Source organism: Genypterus blacodes, unplaced genomic scaffold (genome assembly GCF_046128005.1).
Source record: "Genypterus blacodes isolate CSIRO-AG114 ecotype Tasmania unplaced genomic scaffold, CSIRO-AGI_Gbla_v1 ptg000218l_1, whole genome shotgun sequence".
Lineage (NCBI taxonomy): Eukaryota > Metazoa > Chordata > Actinopteri > Ophidiiformes > Ophidiidae > Genypterus > Genypterus blacodes.
In genome coordinates, this window is record NW_027467017.1 from 295,105 (window position 1) to 308,505 (window position 13,401).

Sequence of the window (13,401 nt, forward strand, 5' to 3'; positions counted from 1 at the left end):
AGAAGTAAGAGTAACTATTCACTACATTTCAGTGACTCACGACCTTCCTTCCTTCCTTCCTTCCTTCCTCTCTCTACTCCTACCCTTCCTTCTTTCCTTTCATCTCTCTGTCTTCCCGTCCTTCTCCTGACCTTCCTCCTCTCTTCCTTCCTTCTTCCCTTGGTTTAAAAGCCCACTGAGGTTTTCCCTTTGAAGTACTATTCACAGCACTAAGGACATTTAACTAAACCTCCTTGTCCTTTCCTAAAGTATAACTCTAGACGCTGGTGATTTGCTTTGAATGAGTTACGTTCAGCTGCAGTCCTGCCTCTCGTACTGGAAGTGACACTCCAGCAATTTCAGCAAAATCACCGGTGTATCGCTTTACGTACAGACCACCACTTCTTCTTCTGCTTCTCAAAAGCAAATCTGTATCTGGTGTGGATGTTCCTCAGAACCCTGCGGTGAGAGACGGCTCCACCTCTGACCCCCCAAACGCTCAGACGAACTGAGGTAAACAAACTCAGACTGTCAAGGTTTAAAGTCATCAACCATTATGATTATTTCACTGTAACAGTTTTCCTCAGCGTCCTTTCAGGCAGAGTCTTCATCACGACAATTAGGACTTTGCTCTTCTCACAATGTCATCATAACATTTTCATAACGTCCTGATCGGAGCAGAACCTTCAGGATGGGATCGGGACCTATCAGCACGTATGGATCCATCCAACACCTATGGACTGCTCATCCTAACCCCACACACACACACACACACACACACACACACACACACACACACACACACACACACACACACACACACACACACACACACACACACACACACACACACACACACACCTTTGCGATGATCAGAGTTTAGACAGAGGCACATGGAGGAAATCTAAAGTCCACACACACGAGGTCAAGGGTTCAAACCAGCCTGAGCCAACAGAGGACGTGCGGCAGAATTCATTTGATCGCTTTTCCTGAAGAAACAAGAGGAACTTTTCCTCTGATCCACACATTTCATTGAGTTTTTTAAGAATTCCCGACCATAATCCCAATTGGAATTCCGTGATAAGTGGCAGAATTGTTGTGTTATCAGGTTTGGACTTCCTCGGCTTGTGAGCACCAGAGGGGAGATAAATGAAGAACATGAAGCAGAAGGTCATGAGATCTTTCAATTCAGGCCATCCAATATTAAAACTGGACATTAAAGGCGTTTAATGTCCAGTTTATGTCTGTGAGGCTGCTGTGCCTCTATAGGCGGCTCACCACCATCATCATCATCATCACCACCGTCTAATAAATGATGGAGGTCGCCCAATAAGCGGATCCGCCGCACTCGGTGTTTGCAGTGACAGTTGCAGTCTCGTTTCTAGCGCAGCTCGGTGCGCTCCTGTTCGCGTCTGTGCGGGTAAACGGCCGCGGTAACGCAAAGCCGCGTTAGACGAGTGAGCGTGTGCAGACACCGATCACACTTCCCTCCTCCGGCCTTCGCGCGGAGCTCGTTGTGATCCAAGTTGCCGGTTGGCTTCGCTCGTCCGATCTGCGTCGGTCCCGCATCGAGACGAAGCGCGCAAACCGCCCGTCGTCTCCGGTGCGTAAAGTCGCACGGCCGAGCGGAAAAACCGTGAGATTCTCCCGCCGCGATCCGCTCACGGCACCGAGCACCGGGGTGTCACGGTAACGCGTCCAGAGCCCAGACCAGCGGACACACACACACACACACACACACACACACACACACACACACACACACACGCACACACACACACACGGCGGGGGGTTCGCGTTTCCGCCGAACATGTGTGGACGGAGAGAAGAGAAGAGAGCGCATCGGTACCTGCTCCTGTTGAGCCGCTTTCGACGGCGCGCTGGCTTCCTTCGCCGTGGTCATGATTCCCCCACAGCCCAGAGGAGCGATGGAGCCCAACGAGCACAGGAGAGGAGAGGAGAGGAGGGAGAGAGGGAGAGAGGGAGAGACAGAGAGAGAGAGAGAGAAGAACGGACCAGTGCGGCAGCGCGGCGGCGGCAGCGGCACGCACAAAAAGGAGGAGGAGGAGGAGCAGGAGGTTTATTCACAGCGCCGATTGATGCGTTACTCTGCAGCGGCCAAGGTGTGAAATAACAAGTGGAAGGAGGAGGAGAGGAGGGAAAAGAGTCACGGAGGGAGAGGGGAGAGAGAGGAGGAGGAGGAGGAGGTGGTGATAGCAGGGAGGGAGGAGAGAGCGAGAGAGGCAGAGAGAGGGAGGGGGGGAGTGGAGAGAGAGAGACAAGAGGGGGATAGAGACAGAGAGAGAGTGGAGATGGAGGGAGTGAGAGAGGGTGAGAGAGACAGAGACAACAGAAGGCGCTCATCACTTTTTTAAATGCACTATTCTCTCTAGACTAGACTCTCTGTCACACACACACACACCATACACACCATACACACACACACACAGGTGTGCGCGTTGCATTGGTACTTAAAGATCAAATATTGTTAGTTATTATGAAACATCAGGTTAGTAAATGAAGAACCTGGATCAAGAGCCTACAGTCAGAAGAGCCTACAGTCAGAAGAGCCTACAGTCAGAAGAGCCTACAGTCAGAAGAGCCTACAGTCAGAAGAGCCTGCAGTCAGAAGAGCCTACAGTCAGAAGAGCCTACAGTCAGAAGAGCCTACAGTCAGACTACATGCTGACCTCGGTCCAGTGGCCCCACCTACAGTATGAGTGTGAGGCGTGGAAACAGCAGGCAGGACATTTAGCTACTTTTTATAAATTCACTTGCGTTTTGTGCACGAATTGCCAACTGAAACCCAACGTGTGACAAAGTTGACCTAATGTCTGCCTGCTTACAGAAAGAATGACATCATGGTAATATCGTATGGATCAGGGCCAAAGTGCTGTGGGAGGAAAGGGTTAAAGCGTTCGGCCTCGTGTTGTCAAGAACTAAAGTCGTTCTTTCCACAAATAATGACATCCACAAAGAAAAAAGTGTTTAACGCCGTGAGGAAACGAGTCGCTTGGATCGCCTGGGAGATTAACTTCCTGTTAATTAATACCTCCGTCTGCGTTTGACTTTTTATGTGGCGGCTTTGGAGCGGAATGAGCCGGGCCGGGTTAATTACAGTCAGAGGGCAGCACCCAAGCCAACGTGCGTGTGTGTGTGTGTGTGTGTGTGTGTGTGTGTGTGTGTGTGTGTGTGTCCTGACAAACAGCACCCAGAGAGAAAGTGACCCACGGGTCATGGGGGTTTGTGGGTGCGTGATGAAGAGCGGTGCTTTCATCGCCTTTAGAGGATCTACTGATGCCATTTTCTACATTAAGGTGAAGAAGCTGGAGTCGCTCCTCCGTCCCTGAAGGTGGACCGGCGTGTTTATGATCCAGCAGCTCCTGCAGAAACCAGACCAAGGACCTCGCTGCCTTTTATGCGGCCCAATAAAGGAAAACGTATAAATTTATACACTATTTATGCTGCATATTACAGAATTATGCACCTTAGCTGCTTAGAAACACAGGATTATTAAATAAGATACAATAAGTTTGGTAAAAACAGAAAGAAAACAAGAAAGCACTCCCACGTTTCGCTCCGAGTCGCCATAACAACCAAAACCATCATCTCTGTCTACATTTGACTTTTACAATCTGACCCTTTGACCTTGAAAGGCTCTCGACAGAAACTAGAATGATCTCTTTCTTTATTAGATCAGTAGATCTGCATGTAAATCCATAATCAATACTGTGTGATCAGTTCTGGACACACACACACACACACACACACACACCATTGGGTTTTCTGTTGGTGATGGATGAAGCGGAGGCGGGGCCACCCAGTGTTTACAGCACCGCACCACGCCACCACCCAGATACATGAAGGACTCAGCCCGTGTTAGCATCAACGGCGTGATGAATGGAAGGCAAAGCGCTCCCCAGCAGCCAATCAATCAGCTGCAAACTAACGAGCGACACTGCGGGGCCAAAGATGACTGATGCCGTGTGTGGACGCAACAATAACCACCGTCCGTTACAGAGAGTCCACAAACCTCACGTCCGCCGCGCTGACAAATGGACGGGTGGAGGCGGTGATGAAGGCGGTGATGAAGGCGGTGATGAAGGCGGTGATGAAGCTCCCTTGGGTGACACCGTCCTGAAAGTTGCAGATAAATGATGCGTTGGAGTGAAGTTGGAAATTAGGAAACACTCATTTTACAACTTAAGTAAACGGCGTCAGGCGGAAGACGTACGGGCAGAAGGACAGTGAACGCCCCCCCAGGCCGCGCCACGCTTCATCCATTACAATCAACAACTCCTATATCAATATCACGCCACAATCCTGCTGGTTGGTGGTGGTAATGCAGCATGGAAGCCTTAAAGACGACGACACACATGGTTTGATTGATGGCTGCTCCTCCGGCCCCCCTTGGCCCCCCCGGCCCCCCTGCCTGATGTTTCCTTGTGCCGGGCCTGCAGCCAGCATAATGAGCTGAGGCCAATTAAAACTTCAGACTAATCAATACACAAAACACACCAGGCTGACGCACTGTTGCGGCCTGATAATCGGCCTGTAATTACCGGGAAAATGATGGCGACCAGCCGATGATTATGTGGATAAAAATAATTGCTATTGTTAAAGAGGCGTCGCTCCAATTAGCCTGGCAGATCCTGGCTCTGACATTTATATCTCGCCGCACCGAGGCGGGGCGGCGGCGGCCGAACGAGGGACGGTCCCTGCCGTTCGCGCTCGCTTCAAGTGGTTTCGCCCGGAAGGAAGCGGCGGTGCGCTGGCGACCGAACGGCTAATGAAGTGGAAGCTACATCATAAATAAATCCTGCTGAGGGAAGACGTCTGAGCCCACTGGATTCATCGATTACAGAGGAGAAGAGCGAGCTGGCTCCTTTCCTTCCAGCGCTCAGGCGGCAGAGCTTTTTAATTTTGACAACTAAAGCTTTAAATCCCTCTTAATGCCGGCGGGAACACGATGGATGGAGCTCATGACATCATTACATGGAAGTCTGCTGCGTCTCTCACGATGACGGCTCAGTGACGTTCAGGTATGAAGACCAACCGCACACGACAAGCCAGGCCAACAGGGGGCGCCGTCCAGAGCAAAGACCGCTGCTGAAAGGACCGATTCGTCCAAATTGACCTTTGTGCTTGTTCTGACAGGATATGACCTCACCTGACCTCACCTGACCTCACCTGTAAACAGCTTCACCTGACTTCATTCATGTGGAAACATTCAATCTGAGTTCCGTGTTTCCTTCATTATCGGTGTGCAAACATGCAGAACGTGGGCCTGTAAGTTTATACACACACACACACACACACACACACACACACACACACACATCCATAAAATGTGTCCCAACGTTCCCATTTCAAGAGAAAATTGGAATGTAAGAGCGTATTTCCTCGTCTCCGCTCAGCCAGAGACCCAGTCATCCATCTACGTTAGTTCGTCTCCTTCCTTGGTCGAACCCTGTGGAATGTGAATGCAGTCCAGTAAAGGAGCGAAGAGGAGGAGGAGGAGACCCAGTGGCTCCAGTTTCGTGCGGATGCATCGACTCGACCGCAACAAATCGACGGGAATTCTTAAAGTCGGAACATCATCAATTTGGCCCCAACGGCGTTTGGCGGTGGAAACGAAGGCTTTGTTTGAGTTGAAGCTATGACGTCATGGTTTCTCCTCTGCAGCTCCCGGTCCGATCACAGATTTGATTTCGTCCTTTGCTCCCGGTCATTCCCTGCACATTCCACTCATCCCGTGTAATTAAGTTTCCGTAACCCTCTTTGTGAACTCAGGGATGTTTTAAAGGATGGTGTTGAGTTGGGTGCATTAAAAATAATCCAATCGCGGTGGAATTTAAAGAAGTGGAATTAGATTTACACCCCGAAACGATTGCGGGAAAAGAGCCGGCACGTCTCCGGGGGGAGAGGCGGAGGATGGATGAGCAGTTACTCCGCCGCTGACAGGGAGCGGGACTAAAGGTCTGGGATTCAAACTCAGAGCCTCAGGTTTGCAGCAGGTGGTGAGCCGCCGGACTGCCAGCTTCAATTCTTCCTCTCTTATTTGTCTGACACACGATGGCAAACACCGGGATACTGGGAGAAGGTAATTGCTTTTCCATCTCTTCCTGCTCTCTCTCAGCTTGTGTGTGTGTGTGTGTGTGTGTGTGTGGCTCTGACCCATCACGCTGACAGAGGGGACGCGTGCAGATGCCTCTCCCGCTTCATGCCAGGCGTGACTCATCAGGCTTCGCGCCGCGCCGCCGTGAAATGTCAACAGAGCTGGACCGGGTGCTCATTAGCATACGAGGCTCAGCAGCCAATCAGCTCAGTCCATACTGCCAGGCTACACGTATAAACTCTGATCATTGTAAGCGATGAACACACTCGCAGCTGGGACGTTCCATTTCCACTTCCTGTTTAATCACACTCTGTATTTCATCGTCACCTTCAACTACAACGTCTTGCTTTTGCCTGTTGTCAAGGCAACACAAGTTGCTTCCCATGTGGAACAGGGTTGGTTTCAGATTGCTCGTACAGCGCGGTCAAGCCCCTCAGCGAGCGCACGCCTCCACCAGGGCCGAGCGGACCTCAGCTTTTTCATAACAATTAGAAACCAGAATCACTGCGATACAAACGGTGCAGACAGAGACAGATGAACAACGCTTAGCAACAGATGCACGCCACAGAGGCAGAACACCTGATTTCATCTCTCTCTCTGTCCTCCCCCTCTCTCTCTCCCTCTCTCCCCTCTCTCTGTCTCTCTCCCCCTCTTCATCTCTCTCCGTCCTCTCCCCTCCCCCCTTGTTTCTCATTTCTCCCCCCCCCCCCTCTCTCTCTCTTTCTCTCTCATTCCTCCCTGAAAGGCCTTGTTGTGTCTCTGTCTCACCTCAGACTCGTGCAGCCGCAGCGTCAGAGGGAATGAGGCTGTGGAAGTGTGAGCAGGTTTAGGCTCGGGTTTCCTCCACTCAGAGTCAAACGCCACAGAGGAGGAGAGACGAGCCCCCGCGTGACGCCGCCGTGACGCCGCCAACCAGATCAGAAAAAGTGGCGTTCCTTCACGAGCCACTGCCAGTAAAACAAACACACTCATGTTTCATTGCATTCTAAGCTGTGGCCAAACGCCCTTGTTCCCTCATGTTGATTGGCTTGTTCCCTATCATTAATGATGCAGGGAACAAGTCCTGACCACTGGACGGCTATGAGCCTGAATGATCTCCTCCCTTCGCTCTCGTTAGCTTGTTCCCTGGCGTCCTCGTCTTGACCTGCCGTTGTTCTTATTTACCTGCCGTTGTCACTTCTCCTCCTCCCTGGAATGTTAAAGTCATCGCCTTCACTCAGAGCTTCAGACACTGAAGAAATCAGCAACCATCTCAGGCTGATTTAAGAACCAATTATAGAATTCCAGATATGAAGCTGGCGGCTGCAGAGTTTCCTTTCATGTGAGGATGATTGGAAATATGAAAGGTGAGATTGTGAGCGGCGGCGGCGCTCCTCCTACCAAGCGACCAAATAAAGCGTTCCTCATTAGAGCTCCTCGTCTGCTAAGACAGGAGATAAGAAGCAAATAACTCCAACGTGTGAGATTCATTATGGAAGTCAATGTCAAAGCCCGGGCGTGGATTTGAATAACAAGAAATGCTCTCGGACAAAAAAGCATCTTCCTCCCTCCGCGGTTGTTTGGCCCTGAAAGCAGAACGTTCCCCCGAACAGGAGACCGACGCACCGCAGGTTAATTAGCGCCGAACATCGACCGCAGCTACGGTTTATGAGAAACCCGACGGCGGGCTGAAAAAGGAGCTTCGCCGCCCTTGAACGTTCTCTGGGCGTTTGATTGATGATAAATGCGGCCGGAGCTCGTGGGGGAGAAAGTCAATGACACAAGCCCACACATAAATAATCAATCAGGGTCTCCAGAGCTCCACCATTCAGAGGGACGGACCTCCTTTAGAGTTTAGTTTCTATTGTTCATCATAAATAGATTCATTAACTTTGATGCTTCTTTTTAAATACATTTGTAATGAGCTTCAGTCCAGCTTCTTACTTCTTATGCTGCACCAATTTGAACGTCTTTTCATGCATCTGCTGTAATGTCTTTTGTTCTTTTGAAAGATCTTTCTATTTCATTATTATATCTGAATTACATTTATAATTCATCTGCAACTCAATTCTACCTTAGTCGTGTTTCTGAGACGTTTAAGTTTCTGATTGGCAGGAGTGAGAAACTGTGTGTGCCTCTGCTCAGTGACCCTCCGTGTCTATACGTGAGCCCGTTTCCATGACAACCACCTATCTCAATTTCACTTTGAGCTTTGTATTTGTTTGAATCGTTATGGTTTCACGCTCAGCTGTCGTTGGGGATTAGAACCTCAGTCTGCTGCTTTAGTTTGTCATTACTCTCAAGCGTTTCCTCGCCCAAATCACAGCGACGGGCGAGTTCACGCGTAACGGCCCGCCGCGGCTGAAAGACCACGTCCGTAAATCAGGAGGAGGAGGATTGAAAGGGAAATGGCAGCCGCGGGGGGGGCGCCATCTGCCGAGGTCGGCGGTGTAGACGTACAGACGCACGGCACGTGTCAGCGGGCGAGGCGTGCTCAGGGTGCGGCGACTGTCAAATCAAAGGGACATCAAAACAACGCACGCTTGGCTGATTGTTCGGTGGTCGCTGCCTTCCGTCTCTCTGCGGCGTGCGAGCACAGCCACTTTAAGCCTCGCGCCCAAACTGGCACGTCTGTCTGCGACACCTCGTCTGTGAGTCTAAAAGGAGCCGAGCTGGAGAACCACGAGCAGTCAGGAGCTGGAGACTGAGGTTTGACAAAACAAAAGGGATCAAATTCACACGAATGACGGCGATTAAAGAAGCTGTGAGATTACAGAACACGTCAAGTTGGACCCAAACACATGGAAGGGTTAAGAGTTTCTGTTTCCCTGGGTGATGTGGAGGAGTGGAGGAGTGTATTGAGGCCTGAAGAGAGGCACAACACACAAATCAAACTGAAGAGGAATTACACGACAAGGAAAACCTGGATCCTTCAGATTAGCTTCACATTCCGTGACCTTCATCGCGCCTGACAGAGAACATCAACATCCGTCTGCGTTCTCTCATCTTTTCGCTCAACGCCGACACGCTGCATCCCGTTATCGCCGAGGAGCATTCAGCCCCCCCCCCCACACGTTTCATCCGCCCGAGGTCACCATCTTATCGGCGCTCCGCAGGCCTGTGCAGAGGATTCTGCTGTTATCTGCTGCAGCACAGTCCAGCCCCGACCCAACACCTTCAGTTCAGACGTCTACATCACTACAACCAGCAGAAGGTCACCAGTGAAGGTCACATGGTCACAAACCAGCAGAAGGTCACCAGCAGAAGGTCACCAGTGAAGGTCACCAGTGAAGGTCACATGGTCAGCTAAACAACTTTTTGTCACCATCTGAAGTAATGAACAGGAGTTTGTTTACATCAAGACAAACTGATCAATCTTCACTGTGAATGTTCCAGGTTTATTACCGCAGCTCCTGATTACAAACCAGGTATTACATGAGATGCTGAGTGCAAGAATGAGCTCGGTAGAACAAGAAACACGCAGACAGCATTAAATGTCCTATCTTTGTCTTCAGGGCTTCATCGGTTAAATCAATCAACACTGAGGCTGAACTGACAGAGCAGCAAACCCCCAAAATCATCACACATATAGCAGCACACGTTAGACTACATGTTAGACTACATGTTGATGTATTACAGGCTACATTAAATGCATGCAAGTATAGTTAAATAATGGATTTATTTTAATAATAATAATAATAAATGAATGTTATTTACAGTTCATCTTTGTGCTGTTATTGTCATCTTTGATCATAAATTAAATAATGCATTTACATAACAGCTGTCATGAGTCATCAAATCAAAGAGATGTTTGTCCAAAAATGAAAGAAAATGCAAAAAGGCACAGAAATTTAACTTGTGATGTTGTTGGTATCAGCAGAGGTGCAGAGAAATCAATACACACGCACACGCACACACACACACACACACACAGGAATCTTGTTTCAATCTGCCCAGCAGGGGGCGCTGACATTTGATTTGAGAGCAGCTCCAGTTCAAACCTGCAGCAATCGATAACAAAACTCTGCAGTTCACGGACAAACCTGAGCTCTGGTCCCTGTTGTAACGCCGGCGTGTTGCCGTGGTGATTCCCAGGTTTGGTTCCCCGGCCGTCTCATTTCCACACCAGAGGCCCAAACATCTGACAAATGTGCCATTAAGGTTTTATAAAGAACGAGCCGCCGCCATCTAAACCATTAGAAGATAAATATTTGATGTCAACATAAAAGGTCTCTGGCTGTGCGTCGGGACTCCAGCTGCACGGTAGGTCAAAGCATTTCACATCAACATAAAGCTAATGTTGGCTTTTTCTGCTCGTTAAATATTAAAAAGTGCTTTGGAAGAATCACAGAACGGTCACCGATCACACCCATGTGCTGATCACTGCAGGTGGGCGGCGGCTAAAGGGAGCGGCGCACGTTCACGCGTACATTCATTCGCTGCGAAGTGAAGCACGCGAGGATCAGAGCGCCGTTAACACACAACCAAACACACACTCACGGGATTCAGGCTGCGTTCACATCCAGCTCGTTAGCGGCTCAGCACACGAGGGAAGCGACAGAAGTCCAGCCGGGACGACAACGAGGTCACTTCCTCTCCAACCCAAACAGCTCAGGACTCAGCCTCTGTTTCCTGTTCCTGAATCCAGCCTGTGTATGGATTCTATGATGAACGTGAGATCAAAACTAACTCAGATCAAAGAATACAAACAAGTACAAGTACACTTCCTTTAAACACACAGGAGATGAAGGACACCGTGAGCTTTGAGTTCATGTCCTGAGACTTTCAGACAGGGCTTTGGTTCTAACCCCGCCTGTGCGCTCGTGTTGTAAAGCAGCGTTCAGCCCGGGAACCGCCGTGTAAAATGTTATTATAAGGACGGGATTTATGGCTAAAGCTGCAGAAAATAAGGACACAGGTAGTAAAAAAAATGTAATTTAGCTTTTCAATGGAAAAGCTCTCGCAAGTGTAAACAAGCGAGGACGCAAGGACGCAAGGAGGCAAGGGCACCACGGTCCCTAACTGTGACTGAGCTGAGGGGATGGAGCTGATTTAGGGAAGGACAAACAGCTACAGACGACCAGAGCAGCTCACACATTATTGATTATTGATTTACACTCATATCTACTGGACTAACAGAGAGAGAGATCATTCTGGTTACTGTGTGGAGGTGTGTGAGGTCAAAGGGTCAGAATTTTAAAGGCAAACGTAGACAGCTATGTTTTGGTTGCTATGGCGACTCGGAGAGCAACGTTCGGTCTTGGTGGAGGTTTGAGATCTGAGTGATTTCTGGTTCCAGCTGCTGTGGTACAAAATCAATGGCAGAAACCCAATGAATGCCCTGACAACGCCTCTGATCAACCAGCTGGAGCTCGGGTTGGGGGAGAGAGAGGGGGGAGAGAGAGAGAAAGAAAGAAAGAGAGAAAGAGAGAGAAGGGGGAGAGGGGGGGAGGGAGAGGGAGAGGGAGAGGGAGACGGTGGGCATCAGCACTATGTGGATAAACCCACACACACACACACACACACACACACACACACACTAAATGGATCATAAATTGCTTGGATGCGTTCATTTGCAGACGCTGGTCGCCCGGGCGACCAGTAGCGAGCGGAGCACAGAGAGCAGCACAGTGGACGCCATTAACAATAAGAGGAGCTGAGGCGTGAAATGGGACGTGACACGTGACCGATGACAGCTCTGGGCTTCACGCCACCGAGGTCGCCGTTTCCATTCTCGTTTATCTGCAGCGGAAAAAAGGAGCCCAATGTCATTTGTCACACATTTCCTGTGATGTCACCCCGCTGCCACCGCGCCACAAAACTAGAGTGAGTGTGTGCGCGTGTGTGTGTGTGTGTGTGTGTGTGTGTGTGTGTGTGTGTGTGTGTGTGTGTGTGTGTGTGTGGGGGTGTGTGTGTGTGTGTGGGGTGTGTGTGTGTGTGTGTGTGTGGGGGTGGGGTCCTGTATTAGGAGCTGATGTAGAAACACAGCCCAGGGAACAAGGCCGCCTGTAGCCAAATCACAGCCAGCAGCATCGCGCCAAAGGAGGACGAGGTGAAACGGGGAAAAGGTTGAAAACACAGAGCGGTCAGAACCGGCCTCTGCTTTGGATTTAGCTTGGGGAGACCAGAGGCCGGTGAGCGAACCGATTCCGACCGGTTTAGGAACGCCGGCTTCAAACGCTAACTTTAAGAAATGAGGGAAAAACAAACCTTGGTTAACTCAGGAACGACTCATCTCACTTCAAACCCAACCGGAGCCGACAACAAATCATCTGCCTCTGACTGGTAACCAAGGAAACGGAAACACCGGCTCCAAGGAATAAAGTGCAGGAAACTTGAACGACCCTGAAATGAAGTCAGAACCTGAATTGTGACTTGACGAAGTGCTGGAAAGAGACTAATGAGTGAGGATGAGGAGGGGAGAGGAAGGTTGAGGCGTCACAACCAGAAAGGAGCAGGGAGGAGAAGAAGGGAGAGGGATGTGACACAGGAGGAAGAAGGTAAACGAGAAGGATCCACGGGGGAGGAAGGAGAGAAACAGACGAGATCTCACAGTGACATCATCAGCAAAACAAACAACCGCTCAGATCAGTTCACTGGAGAAGACAAAACATTCCCACTCTCATTCACAGTGTCGCCATGCCGACAATACAAACCGACCAAAGGACTAAAGTTACACTGAATACCTCAAAAATACATGTGGCTCACACACACACACACACACACACACACAAACACACACACACAGGTCCAAACCCTCTCCGTCCCACTCACCCTCCAGAACCTCTTGGCACTCTCCACCCTGGACAGCTTCCTGTGAAGGCCCAGCGGCGTTCCCATGGAGTGGTCGAAAATCATCATGAGAAACCCCGTTAGCTCCTTCCTGCCCTCGTTGTCCCGCAGACGCTACAGATGTTCCGCCGGCCGGCACGCCACCGTCTGCTGCGCCGGCTCGTGGACTCGTCCCGTTCAGGAAGTGGCAGCCACACCCAGAGCCATTACAGAGGAGGCAACTGCATGGAAACAGGAAGCTCCCAGCAGCCCCTCTGTCTCCGCCCTGCTGCACGCCGCCTACATTAACGGGCCCTAATGGAGGAAGCCTGCGCCTGGAGAGTCCTTACTTAAACGCTCGCCCTTATCGCCACGCCAACAGGATCAGAGAGCTTCAGCTAATGAGGATGAGGAGTTCTGGAGCCGGACGCAGCAGGAGGGACGGGGAGCGGCGGAGAGAGAGGTAATTCAATACCTCCACCAAGAGCCACTGAGGGAACAATCACTGCTAAACTGTTTATACTGCCATTACACTGTGATCAGGTGTGTGTGTG

General features: G+C 50.3%; 1 protein-coding gene across 1 annotated transcript in view; it reads right to left on the minus strand.

Annotated features, from left to right (window-relative positions):
- The window catches only part of LOC143016224 (A-type potassium channel modulatory protein DPP6-like), a 52,373-nt gene extending 39,391 nt beyond the window's left edge, over positions 1–12,982 (minus strand). The window contains exon 1 of the mRNA XM_076170468.1: positions 12,851–12,982. Within this exon, the coding sequence (XP_076026583.1) occupies positions 12,851–12,937 (87 nt within the window). The 5' untranslated portion in view covers positions 12,938–12,982. The remainder of the gene's footprint in view (positions 1–12,850) is intronic.
- Positions 12,983–13,401: the final 419 nt, after the last annotated feature.